This window comes from Brassica oleracea, chromosome C2, assembly GCF_000695525.1.
Source record: "Brassica oleracea var. oleracea cultivar TO1000 chromosome C2, BOL, whole genome shotgun sequence".
Lineage (NCBI taxonomy): Eukaryota > Viridiplantae > Streptophyta > Magnoliopsida > Brassicales > Brassicaceae > Brassica > Brassica oleracea.
Genome location: NC_027749.1, coordinates 5,960,813 through 5,976,362, shown reverse-complemented (window position 1 = coordinate 5,976,362; position 15,550 = coordinate 5,960,813). Strand labels below are relative to the sequence as shown.

The 15,550-nt window shown below is 38.1% G+C and overlaps 2 protein-coding genes across 3 annotated transcripts; both read right to left on the bottom strand.

The window, feature by feature from the left end:
• Positions 1 to 1,716: 1,716 nt before the first annotated feature.
• On the bottom strand, positions 1,717 to 12,262 carry LOC106326885 (indole-3-acetaldehyde oxidase-like). 2 transcript variants are annotated; one of them, XM_013764837.1, is made up of 11 exons: positions 11,911 to 12,262; positions 8,510 to 10,138; positions 8,174 to 8,433; positions 7,877 to 8,086; positions 7,592 to 7,810; positions 7,160 to 7,481; positions 3,083 to 3,732; positions 2,682 to 2,777; positions 2,516 to 2,614; positions 2,232 to 2,421; positions 1,717 to 2,153 (listed from the first exon to the last, which is right to left on the bottom strand). In XM_013764837.1, exons 1-11 carry the CDS (start codon positions 12,053 to 12,055, stop codon positions 1,921 to 1,923), a joined length of 4,053 nt encoding a protein of 1,350 aa, XP_013620291.1. In that variant the 5' UTR covers positions 12,056 to 12,262; the 3' UTR covers positions 1,717 to 1,920. The 2 variants fall into 2 exon arrangements, with proteins under 2 accessions (XP_013620291.1, XP_013620292.1); XM_013764838.1 differs by lacking the exons at positions 1,717 to 2,153; positions 2,232 to 2,421; positions 2,516 to 2,614; positions 2,682 to 2,777; positions 3,083 to 3,732 and adding exons at positions 5,201 to 5,581; positions 5,660 to 5,849; positions 5,944 to 6,042; positions 6,110 to 6,205 and having other exon boundaries at positions 6,510 to 7,481; positions 11,911 to 12,101.
• On the bottom strand, positions 3,977 to 4,914 carry LOC106326886 (inactive protein RESTRICTED TEV MOVEMENT 2-like). The gene is made up of 2 exons (XM_013764839.1): positions 4,755 to 4,914; positions 3,977 to 4,669 (listed from the first exon to the last, which is right to left on the bottom strand). The coding sequence occupies exons 1-2, from the start codon at positions 4,852 to 4,854 to the stop codon at positions 4,101 to 4,103; spliced, it is 669 nt and encodes a 222-aa protein (XP_013620293.1). The 5' UTR covers positions 4,855 to 4,914; the 3' UTR covers positions 3,977 to 4,100.
• Positions 12,263 to 15,550: the final 3,288 nt, after the last annotated feature.

Sequence of the window (15,550 nt, the reverse complement as noted above, 5' to 3'; positions counted from 1 at the left end):
CGACATCGGTTCTCTTAAAACATGTCCAATGGTTAGAGCCGATTGGTGGTTCTAACCATTAGTTTAATTATCAAGTGTATACTTTATGAAGTTAAGAACCCTTGTTAATATAATTAGTTTTGTGAAGGTCTAATGGGAAAACCCCTTTGAGGTTTTTAATTTTTTTTTTTAGAAAGTGAATTATTAAATTTAAATTTTACAAAACTTATAAATTATTGGATTTCATACAATTTAAACAACTATGACATAAAAACATATTAAAAATACAAATACAAATTTATAATTAATTTTTTTAAACAAACATGAAAGAAAAACATAAAAGAGAAAAAATCGATTAATTGAAATCTTTATTTGTCCCAATTTTTTTCCATATATTCTCAACCAAATCAGCTTTCAATTGTTGATGCTCATCATATTGTTGATGTATGGTTTCTAACTTCTTAGCCTAGAAAGAATGGTACCACATTCAATAGTATAATGCGCGAGGTGCAAGTTTCTTACTTGTAACTGAAAATACAACCAAAACGCTACTATATTTCACTAGCTAAGCCTGAAACTCTCTCACTCTCTGTAATTCCTATGGCATAGAGTTCAGAATAAGTGGCGTTACTTGTATCATGGCAAAGACAATGAGCACGATGAGAGCACCGAACAAGAATGGTCCGAGGAAATTGAAGTCATATCCTCTCTTAGCAGCCCAGAAGGTGTACACGGTGAGGGAAAGCACCACAACCGTTGTCAAGATTGCTGACTCTTTTTTTTTATCACAATCATAATCTTAAATTAAATTAAATTTTTTTAAGAAAATCTTACATCTCCATACAAGGCAAAACTGTATCAAATAATTTTATAGGCAATGAAGATGATAAGACAGAGTTTTGTTGATTTGGTTTTAGTTTGAAGGAACGAAGGCTTAGAGCATCATTATCAGTGGGCTTTAGGGGGTCTCTTATGCTAATATTGCATTTAATATAAATCAAAAACACTAATATTAAGTAGAGGCGTCGCTTATTTCGGGTTAAGTGGAAACCGTTTTTTATGACACGTGTAGGCAGGGGGTGAAAGGAGGAGCGTGTATCGGTTTGATCTCGTTTCATTCTCTCTCTCTCGCGAAACCTCTCCATCTTCGTCTCCGAGAAGGCCATTCTCTCTCTCTCTCCGCAGTTCCTCGACGAAACGGCGATAATCCATCTCTCCGTGGGTCGGCGAGTAAACGGAATCGTCTCTTTCCGTGGCTGGTAGACGAACCGACGAATCTCTCTCTCTTCGTGGCTCCTCGAGGAAACGATTCGTCTTCTTAGGTGGCTGTCGTCGAGAAGAAAATCGCTGACTATCTCCCTCTCCGTGTGTTTCGTCGACGGCAAAGGACTGCTCTCTCTGTATGTGGATCTACTGGAATCGGAAGGTAAATGGTTTGTTGTGTTCTTTATGCATGCATGTCTTAGATTATACTTATGCTTCTTCTGATTGCAAGTTTTAGTTTGTTTGTAGGTTCGATTTTTTTTCGCGGTGGCTCTCGTCGACGGAGCATTCTCTCGGTGACTCCCCTCAACGGCGACGGAGCATCCATGTCTCAGATTGTCGAAGGCTTAGTTCTTTGGTTTTTCCACTTCCTCTTTTGTCTTCTTTGTGTTTTCTTTGTATTGAAGATTTTGATTATTCCTTGCATTGAGTTTAATATTCATTATATACTTTATTATTGTGCTCATGTCTGTATATGAGAATAACATTTGTCTTAGACCCATGCAAACGTTGCATGGTGATGAATCCAAACACCTAAACCACAATTGTGATGCTACATGCAGCTTATTACAGAAACCTGTTTAACACGCAATCCCAAACATTATTCTTATGCAATCAAAATAAGTTGCAACCACTTGTAACCAAAAAAAAAAAAAAAACATAAAACACAGAGCGATATCAAAAGTTCTTCTTCTGGTGGATGTTCCATTCCAAGTATTTCTCAACAACATCAAGTCCACAAAAGTCCTTCACAACAGGCATTGTTGCTGGAACAGGCAAGTCAAAGCTCAGATCAACCACTTCTCGGTTATTATTACTCCAGGTCTGAATCTGCTTCTTAGCTTCTTTAACAGCTGCTCGGACCGCACAGTGAACAGAAGCCGCTAAAAGCAACGGCGGTTCACCCGAAGCTGTGTCAAAACCCAAAACAAAAAAAGTTTCAGACATACTTTTTTAAGTAAGAACATAACGAGAGACCAGTCAGTCACCTTTGGATGAAAGAACACGGTTCTTGTGGTGTCCACTGTTGAGAATCTCAACATTAAACTGTCTTGGGATTGTGTCGACCGTTGGGATCTTGTAAGTCCATGTGCTGTCTGTTACTATGAGACCGTCTGAGTTCATTAAGTACTCTTCAAGCATGAAGAACCCAAGTCCTTGCACAAATGCTCCTTCAATCTGCAAATATACCATGAAACAACAAATCAAAGACCAAGAGCCAGAACAGAACACATATACACATAAAAGTAAGTAGTCTCCAGGGTTTTATTACCTGTCCTAAATCCACAGCAGGATTGAGACTTTTCCCGCAATCATAGATAATATCCGTGCGCAGAATCGTTGTTTCACCAGTCAATATGTTTACTTCAACCTGTTTAAAGAAGTGAGATTGTTTCACAAAATGTAAGTAAGCTATTCTTCAATGTTTGGAGCTTTACCTCGCTTGCTGCAACTCCATAGTTAAGGTAGTATCCAGTGGAGATATCCGGCGTGTATACGTTACTAACCGACATGTTTATAGATTGTTGATAAGCCTACACCAGACAATTCAAGAACAAGACCACTCATTAGTCAACTGTTGTGAATGCAATTAAAGTTTCACATTAGAAGTTTATACAAATAATGTCTAGTATATAAAAGTATATCCAACTCCGATAATATGAGATTTTTTTTTGAAGGAGCCTAAAACCAAATTCATGCAGACTTATCTTTTAGTCCCAAACTCGACAAGATCATACTAATCGGCTACAAAATAGTTGGACATGGGCTTGAGAAAACCGAACATCAACTCACAATAACAAGAGAACACCAAAAGAAAGAATCTTTCAAGAGTATGTACCTGACTGATGAGGCTATCCCAAGTCACAGGTCCTCCTGTTTTCTCCACCAAAGCAGCATGTACAGGTAAAAGCCTTTCCACTAAGCCATCACAGCAAATCCTCGCCGCTTCACTGCTAGCCTCAGAGGTTGTGCTACCACCAGTTACCGAGCCTTGTACTAAACTCAACGTGTCTGCTTGGATGACACGGATCTTGTCTAGAAGCTCATCGCTTGTAGTACCGCACTGGATCAGTCCAAGTGAAAATGCAACCATCTGTTTCACCTTTGTCCATAGCCCTTGTCCTATCTCAATCCCTGGAACCTCAACAACTATTGAACCATCACTCAACACGCTTACTCTTCCTGGTGTAAACCTCATAGGCACTCCATAAACCGCAGGCACACGCGAGATCCCTCTCTTTCTCCATTTGTTCAACGCATTGAACTCCTCAACCACTTTTATCCTCTGGTTAAAACCTGAGAACTCAGCTAGTTTGTCCCAAAGAAGTGGTAGAGTATACTCTGTGGGTTCACCAGCTTTCTTATCATGAAACAACCTTAAGCTCTCATATGTATGGAGATTAACCTTCCTGATCACATCAACATCAATGGAAAGATATGAAGCAACCTTTTCAATGATTGCTTCAGCTATATAAGATCCTTGTACATCTCCAGGAGCTCTAACTGAAGTTCTGCTCACAGTGTTTGTTTTGCAATAAATAATAAATAAAAATAATTTCCATCTAAGATTTAAATAATCTGATTAGTTGCTATACCTATACAAAACGCCTAGTTGCCATCTATTGATTTTTTTTGAACATTCATATTTTCTTATAACCGTTGGTAATTATTTTATAGATATGATTGTTTTATTCAACTCTGGTAAAACAACATGCCACTGGAATTCATTAGATTAAGGCTAATTAGAAATTTTTCATTTTCTCATTACACAAATGTGTACATAGATATAGAAGGTAAATATCAAATATTTTTGTTTATTTTCTGCATAAGCAAATCTTATACATTGTAAGGGTTACTCATTCCTCTGAGTTCCACACGAGAGATGAACGTACTGCATTTCTAGCGTACAATAAGATTAGCAGAACCAATGAAATCGAAGCAGCCAAATTGCAAAGTAACTGTCTTTTGTTCTTAGCTTCCTTTACCATATTTCCAGTTGCCTGTTTGTACTTCTCGAACCATTTGGCTCCAACTTTGTCTTTCTCCTCATGATCCTTGGAACTCAAAGCCTCCCTAGGCTCATCAGCCGCTTCCTTTTTGCGCGCATCATGTTTTCGTTGTTCGGTTTTAACACCGCTCTGTGATGCTTTTGAACCCTGGCCTCGGTTTTTCTCATGTTGATCATGTGGTTTCTTGATCACTGGTGGCTTAGTTTGAGGGACTTGTGTCTTCTTGACTTTGGGATGTCTGACGTAGAGTTTGTTGTCCTTGAAGGTAGCTGAAACCGAGTCGATATCAAGGGTCAAAGGAACAAGAACTTCCTTGTGGAAACGAATCCATTTGTGTCCACCAGTTCGGCGTTCTCCTGTTAGTCTTAGCTTCCTTGTTGAGCTTACCGCCAACTTAAGTTGTTCTTTCTTGAATCCTAACCACATAACACAATGCTTTTAGGAGCTTGCTTGCTTCTCTACCAAACAAGATCGAGAAGAAGAAGAAAAAAGAAAACGAACCTGGAAGATCAACGACAAGGATCTCAGCGTCTGGTTCAGAGGTCCATCTAGTTACAGGGTCAAATTCTTGGTAAACCTTTTCCATTCCAATGTTAGCCATTCTCACTCACTCTTTTTTTTTTCTTTGTGGTTGCTCTTTTTTTCTGGTATATAGGTAAACGTTTTTTGTGTTGTGAGAAGACAGAGAGAGATATCAAATGATTTTATAGGCAATGAAGATGATAAGACAGAGTTTTGTTGATTTGGTTTTAGTTTGAAGGAACGAAGACTTAGTTCTTTGGTTTTTCCAGTTCCTCTTTTGTCTTCTTTGTGTTTTCTTTGTCTTGAAGATTTTGATTATTCTTTGCATTAAGTTTAATATTCATTATATACTTTATTATTGTGCTCATGTCTGTATATGAGAATAACATTTGTCTTAGACCCATGCAAACGTTGCATGGTGATGAATCTAAACACCAAAACCATAATTGTGATGCTACATGCAGCTTATTACAGAAACCTGTTTAACACGCAATCCCAAACATTATTCTTATGCAATCAAAATAAGTTGCAACCACTTGTAACCAAAAAAAAAACATAAAACACAGAGCGATATCAAAAGTTCTTCTTCTGGTGAATGTTCCATTCCAAGTATTTCTCAACAACATCAAGTCCACAAAAGTCCTTCACAACAGGCATTGTTGCTGGAACAGGCAAGTCAAAGCTCAGATCAACCACTTCTCGGTTATTATTACTCCAGGTCTGAATCTGCTTCTTAGCTTCTTTAACAGCTGCTCGGACCGCACAGTGAACAGAAGCCGCTAAAAGCAACGGTGGTTCACCCGAAGCTGTATCAAAACCCAAAACAAAAAAAGTTTCAGACAGACTTTTTTAAGTAAAAACATAACGAGAAACCAGTAAGTCACCTTTGGATGAAAGAACGCGGTTCTTGTGGTGTCCACTGTTGAGAATCTCAACATTAAACTGTCTTGGGATTGTGTCGACCGTTGGTATCTTGTAAGTCCATGTACTGTCTGTCACTATGAGACCGTCTGAGTTCATTAAGTACTCTTCAAGCATGAAGAACCCAAGTCCTTGCACAAATGCTCCTTCAATCTGCAAATATACCATGAAACAACAAATCAAAGACCAAGAGCCAGAACAGAACACATATACACATAAAAGTAAGTAGTCTCCAGGGTTTTATTACCTGTCCTAAATCCACAGCAGGATTGAGACTTTTCCCGCAATCATAGATAATATCCGTGCGCAGAATCGTTGTTTCACCAGTCAATATGTTTACTTCAACCTGTTTAAAGAAGTGAGATTGTTTCACAAAATGCAAGTAAGCTATTCTTCAATGTTTGGAGCTTTACCTCGCTTGCTGCAACTCCATAGTTAAGGTAGTATCCAGTGGAGATATCCGGCGTGTATACGTTACTAACCGACATGTTTATAGATTGTTGATAAGCCTACACCAGACAATTCAAGAACAAGACCACTCATTAGTCAACTGTTGTGAATGCAATTAAAGTTTCACATTAGAAGTTTATACAAATAATGTCTAGTATATAAAAGTATATCCAACTCCGATAATATGAGATTTTTTTTGGAAGGAGCCTAAAACCAAATTCATGCAGACTTATTTTTAGTCCCAAACTCGACAAGATCATACTAATCAGCTACAAAATAGTTGGACATGGGCTTGAGAAAACCGAACATCAACTCACAATAACAAGAGAACACCAAAAGCAAGAATCTTTCAAGAGTATGTACCTGACTGATGAGGCTATCCCAAGTCACAGGTCCACCTGTTTTCTCCACCAAATCAGTATGTACAGGTAAAAGTCTTTCCACTAAGCCATCACAGCAAATCCTCGCCGCTTCACTGCTAGCCTCAGAGGTTGTGCTACCACCAGTTACCGAGCCTTGTACTAAACTCAACGTGTCTGCTTGGATGACACGGATCTTGTCTAGAAGCTCATCGCTTGTAGTACCGCACTGGATCAGTCCAAGTGAATATGCAACCATCTGTTTCACCTTTGTCCATAGCCCTTGGCCTATCTCAATCCCTGGAACCTCAACAACTATTGAACCATCACTCAACACGCTTACTCTTCCTGGTGTAAACCTCATAGGCACTCCATAAACCGCAGGCACACGCGAGATCCCTCTCTTTCTCCATTTGTTCAACGCATTGAACTCCTCAACCACTTTTATCCTCTGGTTAAAACCTGAGAACTCAGCTAGTTTGTCCCAAAGAAGTGGTAGAGTATACTCTGTGGGTTCACCAGCTTTCTTATCATGAAACAACCTTAAGCTCTCATATGTATGGAGATTAACCTTCCTGATCTCATCAACATCAATGGAAAGATATGAAGCAACCTTTTCAATGATTGCTTCAGCTATATAAGATCCTTGTACATCTCCAGGAGCTCTAACTGAAGTTCTGCTCACAGTGTTTGTTTTGCAAACTTTTACATCATAAGAGAGAGCACCCCAATCATACTTCATCATTGCTCCTTGGATCCCTGATGGCATAAGTGGGCTTACATCTTCGCTTAGCCCTGCATCAAGTAGCAGCTCTAAGTCCAAAGCAGTAATCTTCCCATTGGATTTGAATCCAACACTGTATGTGATCTTCATTGGATGTCTTCCTCCAGTAGTTATCATATCTGTTTTCCGGTTCACGTATGTCCTCACTGGACGTTGCATTATGGATGCTGCAAGTGCACAAGCTGCAGCAACCTAAAACCAATTGGTGATAATTATTGGATTGGTCCAACTATCTTAGAGTATATTACTTAGATCCCTTCTAGAATACTTTGTCTCTAATAAACTCAAAAATAGGAACTAACCGGCATTGCTTTCATGACTTTCCCACCAAAGCCACCTCCAACACGTCGAGTGATCACACGGACATTATGCTCAGGAACTCCAAGACATCCAGCTATGGTTCTATGTACATACTCAGGAGCTTGAGTTGAGCTATAAACCAACATACAGTTGTCTTCATCAGGCACCGCAAGAGCCGTTTGTGTCTCCATGTAAAAGAAGTACTGTGACCCGAAACTTATCTACATAATTAACATGAGGAATTAGACAAGAGTAGGCCTTGAGAGATGAAAGAAACCAGAACCAACCTTTGATCCAAGAATCTTATGTTCAGCTTCAGACATTCCCTTGTTGATATTACCAACCGGTTTACCACGCAGATATGGAGGGATCTCGAAAAGACTAGACTTCTTGACAGCTTCTTCTACAGATAGTATAGGCTCTTCTAACCCCTCGGTGTCGTAATCAATCACAACAAGCTTTGTTGCAATATCTGCAATCTTTTGACTCTCTGCAACCTACACACATACAACAACTTGAATCTAATTTTTTACTCTACATAACTGCATGGTTTATATGAAAACGTAATTCTACAACAGACTTACCAAAAAGGCGATGACCTGACCGGCACAATGGGTGACTTCTTCAGCAAACAAAAGATCAGAGGCAAAGAAACCTTTAGTACCAACATTTTGCCCACCTTTGGGGATATCTTTATAAGTTATAATGCCAAGAACTCCCTCTGGAACTCTGTTCTCCTTGAACCCTATACTCTTGATCCTTGCCAGAGGCATTGTACTGTATATAAATGCACCGTACAGACAGTTCTCCGGTGAAGGAATGTCGTCTACATACACAGCTTCACCTGTAAAAGCAAAGAATCAACGTTAGCTTGTTTCACAAGGCAAATGATTATAGAGTATTATATATATAGAACTCACCAGATGCTTGAAGCTTAGCTCCTGTCTTTTCAATGCCTTTTCCGACCGGACTATATTCTTGATTCTCAACTATCTGTTGTGCTGATGACAACATAGCTACAGGTTTCAAAGGCTTTTTGCATCCTCCGTTGAGACAACTGTTTTTGGTTAAAGATCCAAAGAACTCAAAGAGGAAAGTAACAGCCAAGCTTGATCTGTAGCCAGGGTTTGAAGTACCCTTGTCAGGTACTATCTCATCTTTCAGTAAGCTAATAGCTTCCATCAAAACTTCATCAGAGATAACTTTACCCGCAAGGAAGTCTTCGACTTTCTTCGCCCTATGTGCGTGTTTGGTCCCATAAGCACCAAAAGCTAACAAGCAATCATTCACTACAACACCATCACCTGCTTCATTCAAAGACACTTGAGCTGAGAAAGCTGAATTAAGAAACGCCAATGCGTTTCCTAGAGGGCGTGGCGCTGCTCTGTATGTTTCAAATAGCAAATGAGTATCCATATGCGAATGTTTCATCTCGCTATGCTTAGAACCGGCTCTGCGAGTATCTGAAGAAAAGAAACCGTTCTTCACGGGGTGCCAAGATGGGATCTTAAGGCTTAAGAGAACAGATTTGGCTTCAAGAGGAGGACGTTGAAGAAACTCTTCAAGTGTGTACTGTTCTTGAACACCTGAGCCGGTACTCATGATCTTCACGGTGGCTCGAGCGGCGACCAGTATGGTTGTGAGATCTGAAGGGAAGTGTTTCCTCTGCGCCATGATGATGTTACCACCTATCGTTCCCGTGTTCCGCACGAATCTGCTTGCAATCTTCTCCATGTGAGACGCGATTTTCGACAAGATGAGAACACTTTCTTCCTCTCTTAGAACCTCAATAGCTTTTGAGATACTGATAGCAGCTCCTAGCTCAACTCCTTTCTCGTCTCTTCTTACAGCAGTGAGCTCAGGGATACGTCTTATATCGACAAACCTGTCGTACTTCTTGTCTTTCTCTTCTTTGTAATAACCCGTGCTAGTGTTACCAGCAACCAACTTAACCGACACTCCATTTTCAAGCCCTAATAGACTCTGAAGCTCAGAGATACTAACAGGGCTTGACCATCTGTACTTTCTTGGATCATCATCAAGACTCTTGAGTTCCTTCTTCAAGAACTCAGGAAACGTACAGACCTGAGAGGCATGGTCATAACAAGGCAACCCCTTCTTGCAAAAGGTATTGAATCCAAGATCTTCGATATCCACATCAGCTGAGAAACTCTTGCAAGCGTCCACTAGCGGTCTGTATCCAGTGCATCTGCATAGGTTCCCCGAGACAGCCTTCTCGGCTTCAGCAGCCGTTAGGTTTGAGACACCGGTGCGAGGAGGATGGGTCTTGTCGGCGTTCAAGAGAGCGGAGAACATGGAGACGCTCATACCGGGTGTGCAGAAACCGCATTGCGTGGCGTGAAAACCGGCGATGCGCTCGTGGACCGCGTGGAACCCGGCTCTGCTGTTGCCGAGGCCTTCTGAGGTTGTGATGGAACAGCCGTCGATGCTGCAGAGGAGTGTGAGACACGAGCTGACTGTGAAGTCATCGACCTTTTCGAGGAGGGGATCGTATTTTGAAAGGAGAACAACACAAGCGCCACAACCACCTGTGTCCAGAGAATATACATTTCTTAGGTCTCGGGTTGTTGCTTGCGATACAAGTTATAAGGTAGTCTTTTCTAAATAGAAACAAAAACTTCAAGGACTTACTGTTAACATCAACTCATGGAATTAAAGAGAGCGTGATTCGAAACACATATCATCATCATTAACTTTATATCATCAACTAATATTCATTTGTTATGGGATTAGATATATGTAGACCATGACCAAACACGTTTTAAGCTTGCTGCTAATCAATGTTAACTCTTAATTCACTATAAATGAATACAAGGTATATATTCCAGTGATTTTGTAACCATGCATATAGATTCGCATGAACTAATTTGCTAACGGATCATGTAATCCTATATGTAAAACAAAATCTCCTGTTTAACAGACATAAAATTTTGACGTTTGCAATTTCCACTTTGCAAAAAATACTTTTACGATTTTTCTTTAAATATATAGACCTAAAAACGTTACTATATGTGTGGATTTACAACACTCGTTCATCTGTCTGATTTTGGCGTTACTTTTGGGGGAAATTAATCTTTGATCCGAGTATTAATCAAGGTCTTAAACCAGAGACAGACCTCTGAAATCTGAACACCTTTTTAACACAAAAAGACAAAAAGAAATCATAGTCCTAACCTAATCATGACTTTAGCAAAATAACCAGTCGAATTGAACGTAGCATCCGAGACAAAAGCACATGCAAACATTATCATTGATGAAATCTTTCAATAAGTAAAAATATATTTTGTTTCTAAAGAGAAAAGATGTGAGAGGCTATGCTATTTTTAGACTTTCTACAAGTATATTAAGTTACTGATAGTTTTTCTGCACATGGTGCAGTAAAATTATTTTTAAATCTAGCTTATATTTACAAATAAATTTTATTAAATATTATAGATTTTACTATTTTCTTATTAATATTTAATATATATTTAATATATATTGAATCAATTTGTATAAAACTAATAAAAATAATATAAAATTGTATAATTATCAAATATTTAACCTAAACAATATTTATAAAATTTGTAGATATATAAGACTAATGATTTTACGATTAGATATATAAATTTTTAAAAAATTGTAAAAACTTTTGAAAACTTTAGTAATACAAACTGTATAAGTATACAAAATAATAATATTTCGAAATTGAAATGTTATATACGAATATATTTATTTTACAGTATGAGCTATTACCATATTTTAAAAAAGTTTACAAAAAAAAATATCAATATTAAATGTAATATATGAATTATTATCATATTCTAATAAATTTATCAAAAATATAAATCAATAATAAATATTCATGTCATATTTTTCTGGAAGTCATGCCATCAGTTTTAATAGCCATGTCATATTTGTTTTGTGAAATTGATTGTAAAAAAGACATGTAGCACAATCACTTGGCAAATATAGTCTAGTGGATATTTAATTAATAAATTTAGAACATAACACGGATGAGAATTCCAGTGAAAACAGCAAAGGGAACACGGCTCCGGTTGCTTCGAGATCTGAGGTTTTTAGAGTGATGGATGAGAAAAACTATTCTGTCGGCGGTGTTTTTAGTTTGGAGAGAAAACTATTCTCACATATATTAAATTATGCTCGTATATAACACTGATGACATATAAAGCTTCCTACATAGACTGCAGATTTTATCAGATTTCCTTCGGTTTTGTTGGTTCTTTTTTCTTGTTGAGGAGTTCCTTGTTATTACAAAACAATAGTTGAAAGGAAATGAAGAAAGAGAGATAACTCTTACCTTCGCCACAGCCGAGCTTGACGCTCTTGAAAGGAGTTTTGTTACGCAAGAAATCAATAAGCGTGGTAGAAGGGTCAATGGAAGAGAGGTCGATCTCAAATCTTTCTCCATTAACGGCGAAAACAAGAGAGGTCTTGCTCTTCATCGCTTCTTCTATCTCCTCTATCACTTTCTTCTCCACCGTTGGATTTATATCTCTGTTTTATACTCGGTGCAAAGCAAGACCTAGTTCCACGACATCGATTCTCTTAAACCTGAATTTGCCTTTTGATATGTGTGACTGACAGTCTTTTTTAGTATTCCTCTGTGATGTGTACAAGGAGAGCGCACAATAAGATTCATCGCATATATTTTATATTTATATAGTATTAGTCTATTAGATATGTTTAGATGTAAGGACATGATTAGGTCATCTTTATCACTAAGAAATCCATTTGGGTTTCTTAGATTTTTTTTTCTACAAAAAAAAAAGTTAAAAATCAAACAAATCGCGGACCGCCACGAGTCAGTGGGATCCGTGAACAGTGTAAGAAACTCATTAAAATCGGTTCTTAATTAGTAGTTTTTGTAACTGATCCTTAAGAGTTTTGTGGAAACCCACACACTAAGAACCTCGCTAAGGATCCCAGATAATCATACTCTTAACTCCGGTCTTTTAGCCGGGGTTCTTAACTCATAATCTGACACTTTTTTGTTTTTGTTTTTTTACATTATTCGGCTAAGAGACGGCTTTTATATCTCTTATTTAAGAGACGGTTCTTAGCTTTTTTAGTTAAAATCTAAGAAAAGTTAAGAATCATTTCTTACCAGAAGCTAAGAGCATCTCCATCCATTAGAAACTAGGTGGAATTCTAAAAAAAAAAAATAATAATATTTTAATTAAATAACTAAATTTTTTATTTTTTTAATTTCAAAATGCTAAATACAAGACATGTGGAAGATTAAAGTTTAGAAGTGGTTCTAAAAGCATGCCCATCAAGGGTTCATATCCAAAATCCTCACGGAATCCAAAAAAAAATATTATTATGATATTTGCGGGTCTCAGTGTTTTGATGATACTGTCTCTCATGAGCTCGCTGGTATGATACGGGTTCAACACTGTTCGCCGGTCCTACTGACACATGGCGACCCGCGATTGATTCTTTTTTAAAAATATATATATATATATATATTACGAAAAAAAAAAATTAAAAGAAAAAGGTTAATCTAAGATTCCGTGCCCCCGGATTTATTAACGGGAATGCTTTAAAAACATTTGTTTTAGAATCTTTCTTCACTCTCTCCTATTTTTCTTTTTAATTTCTTTATTTTTAATGGTGAGATTCTAATTAAAGAATCTCCAATAAAGATGGTCTAAGAAACTCAGTTAAAAGACTGGAGTCAATGATGGTCTAACATATTTTACATGGCCCCCGTGTCATGGCGTATGGGCTAACGTAGTGCGGTTACTTAGAGTAATGACGAAAGATAACGATACCAACTACATTAAATTACATGGAAAATGGTTCACCATCATTTGTGTACTAGTGTTATTTTTTATTAAAAGAACCTTTAAGACTAATCAAACTTTTACTATTCTTTTCTCAAAATAAAAAGAAGCTTTTACTATTCTTTTCGTTTACAAAAATTGCTTACATATTTTATCTGATCTGAATCTGAACTATACATCATAGTGAGTTAGTAACAACTTTAGTATGTAAACTGTTAAGACTTGCATGGTGAACAAGAGAAAAAACGTATGTGAGGATTTGCTAAACATGAATAGCTAAGATTCTAAGAATAGTTGTTCATTTTTTTTTCACGAACTTCGAATACGTACAACTTCTTCTCACGGCGTTATACCAAGAACCGGAAACTTCAACTGCATGAGATATTCAAAGACTTTCTATTCCATTGGAATCAACGTCCTTATCCCCCACACACTTTTTAATAGTATTAAATAATCAAATTTTCAACTTTGTTGAAAAATATATGGTGCATTTTAAATATGTGAAAAAGATCAAGCTCACGAGTCACGACTATTAATGATTCACAAGAATCTTTGGCTAGTTGTTTATTTTTATATTTAATTAAAGATTGGTATTTTGTTCGCATACTTTTTTTTTTTTGACTAAAGTTTTTGTTCGAATACTTGAACGTTGAATATTAAATCATTAGTTTTTCAACTTTTTTGGAGTAAATTAGTTTTTTCAATTTCTTACCAAAAAAAATTTTAGTTTTTCAACTTTGTTGAAAATGTCTCGTTATTGTCTATATTGATTTGATTACTGATGCGCGAAAGTCTTTTGTACAATTGTCCAAGTCTTTACAGATATCACGAGATTTACTACACTGATACGTAAACAACACCACAAAACGATCAAAGAGAATTAAAACACATACTGTGATTCTTCCATGTGCATCCAGGATGACATTATTCGTCCGTTTTTAAACAATTAAACAACTTTGAACTTTACTGCAAAACCTATGTTATCAACTGAAGGTTCTTATTCCAACCTAGCTGATGTTTTATACTGATGTTTCCCGAATAAATGCTCGATTTATTGAAGCGGGTGCTTGACCTCGGGCTTGCCTGGCTTCGTTTGGTGGATGCTAACGTCGTTTTCTACAAGTTGTTTTTGGTCGGGCCAGATCTTTAAGAGAAGATCATCAGGAAGGTCAAAATTATCGGGTTCTGTCTCTCGGTTTAACTGTGATCCTTATTTTTGCGGCAAACAGCTGTACGGTTTAGTTGAGGCCTCTGTTTTCTGACTATTGTTTGTTGCGTCCAGCATCATCTCATGCCCCAAGCAGAAAAAAATAATTTGCCCTATATATAAATAAGCTAGTTCGAACCCAGGTTATTAGGTGTTCAGAAAAACAGCTTTTGCCACTGTACTATATAGAGTTTTGACAAATATCGTGCCCCTTAAAAGCTAATATAATTTGGCGCCTAAAGCTTTAGCTTGTTGGGCTTTAGGTCAGGGCCGGGCCTGGTTGCGTCTGTCCTGCTTAGACTTGATCGAGTTGTTGTAGTTTTATTTTCTTTCTTCTGCTTTTTGTTATTCTGTCAAAAATCTTAAAAATTAGTAATAACTAAGGGTTGGCCCGTCCTACGGGCGGGTGAGTTTATGATATCTTGCATATTTACATTGTTTTATCCATTCAACCATGTGCATTTTGATCATATAGACTAGGATTTAGCCATGTTTAGGTTGCATTTTGCATACATGAGCCTTTATCAGGTATTGGAGTACCACATGGAGTTCTTGGAGGCATTTGGGTGCATTTGGAGCTCAAAAGAAGTGTTTAAAGCGATCAACGGACGAGCAGCGCACCAGAGCGACCTCACCGGAGCGACGCCGTGAAGTCGCTGTGGCACACATCCCGGAGCGACCTTGCCAGAGCGACGTAGAGAGGTCGCTCGCGTTTTTATCGCGAGACACCCCTCCCAGAGCGACTTGCCAGAGCGACAATCCAAGGTCACTCGTGTTTCCATGGCGAGACGACACCCAACACATCCTGGAGCGACGTCCTCAGAGCGATACAGCCAGGTCGCTCGCGAGGAGACGACCCGGGAGCGACGTCTTCGGAGCGACACAGCCAGGTCGCTCGCGAAGAAACGACCCGGGAGCGACCTCTCGCAGCGACGTGCCGAGGT

Bases quoted from the DNA above. Each gene is read 5' to 3' on its own strand.
- LOC106326885 (XM_013764837.1), bottom strand. From the start codon at position 12,055: ATGAAGAGCAAGACCTCTCTTGTTTTCGCCGTTAATGGAGAAAGATTT. The intron at 8,434-8,509 runs GTGAGTTCTATA...TTGCTTTTACAG, and splicing joins AGCTAAGCTTCAAGCATCTG to GTGAAGCTGTGTATGTAGAC. The intron at 2,422-2,515 runs GTAATAAAACCC...GTATATTTGCAG, and splicing joins CTGCTGTGGATTTAGGACAG to ATTGAAGGAGCATTTGTGCA.
- LOC106326886 (XM_013764839.1), bottom strand. From the start codon at position 4,854: ATGGCTAACATTGGAATGGAAAAGGTTTACCAAGAATTTGACCCTGTA. The intron at 4,670-4,754 runs GTTCGTTTTCTT...TTATGTGGTTAG, and splicing joins CCTTGTCGTTGATCTTCCAG to GATTCAAGAAAGAACAACTT.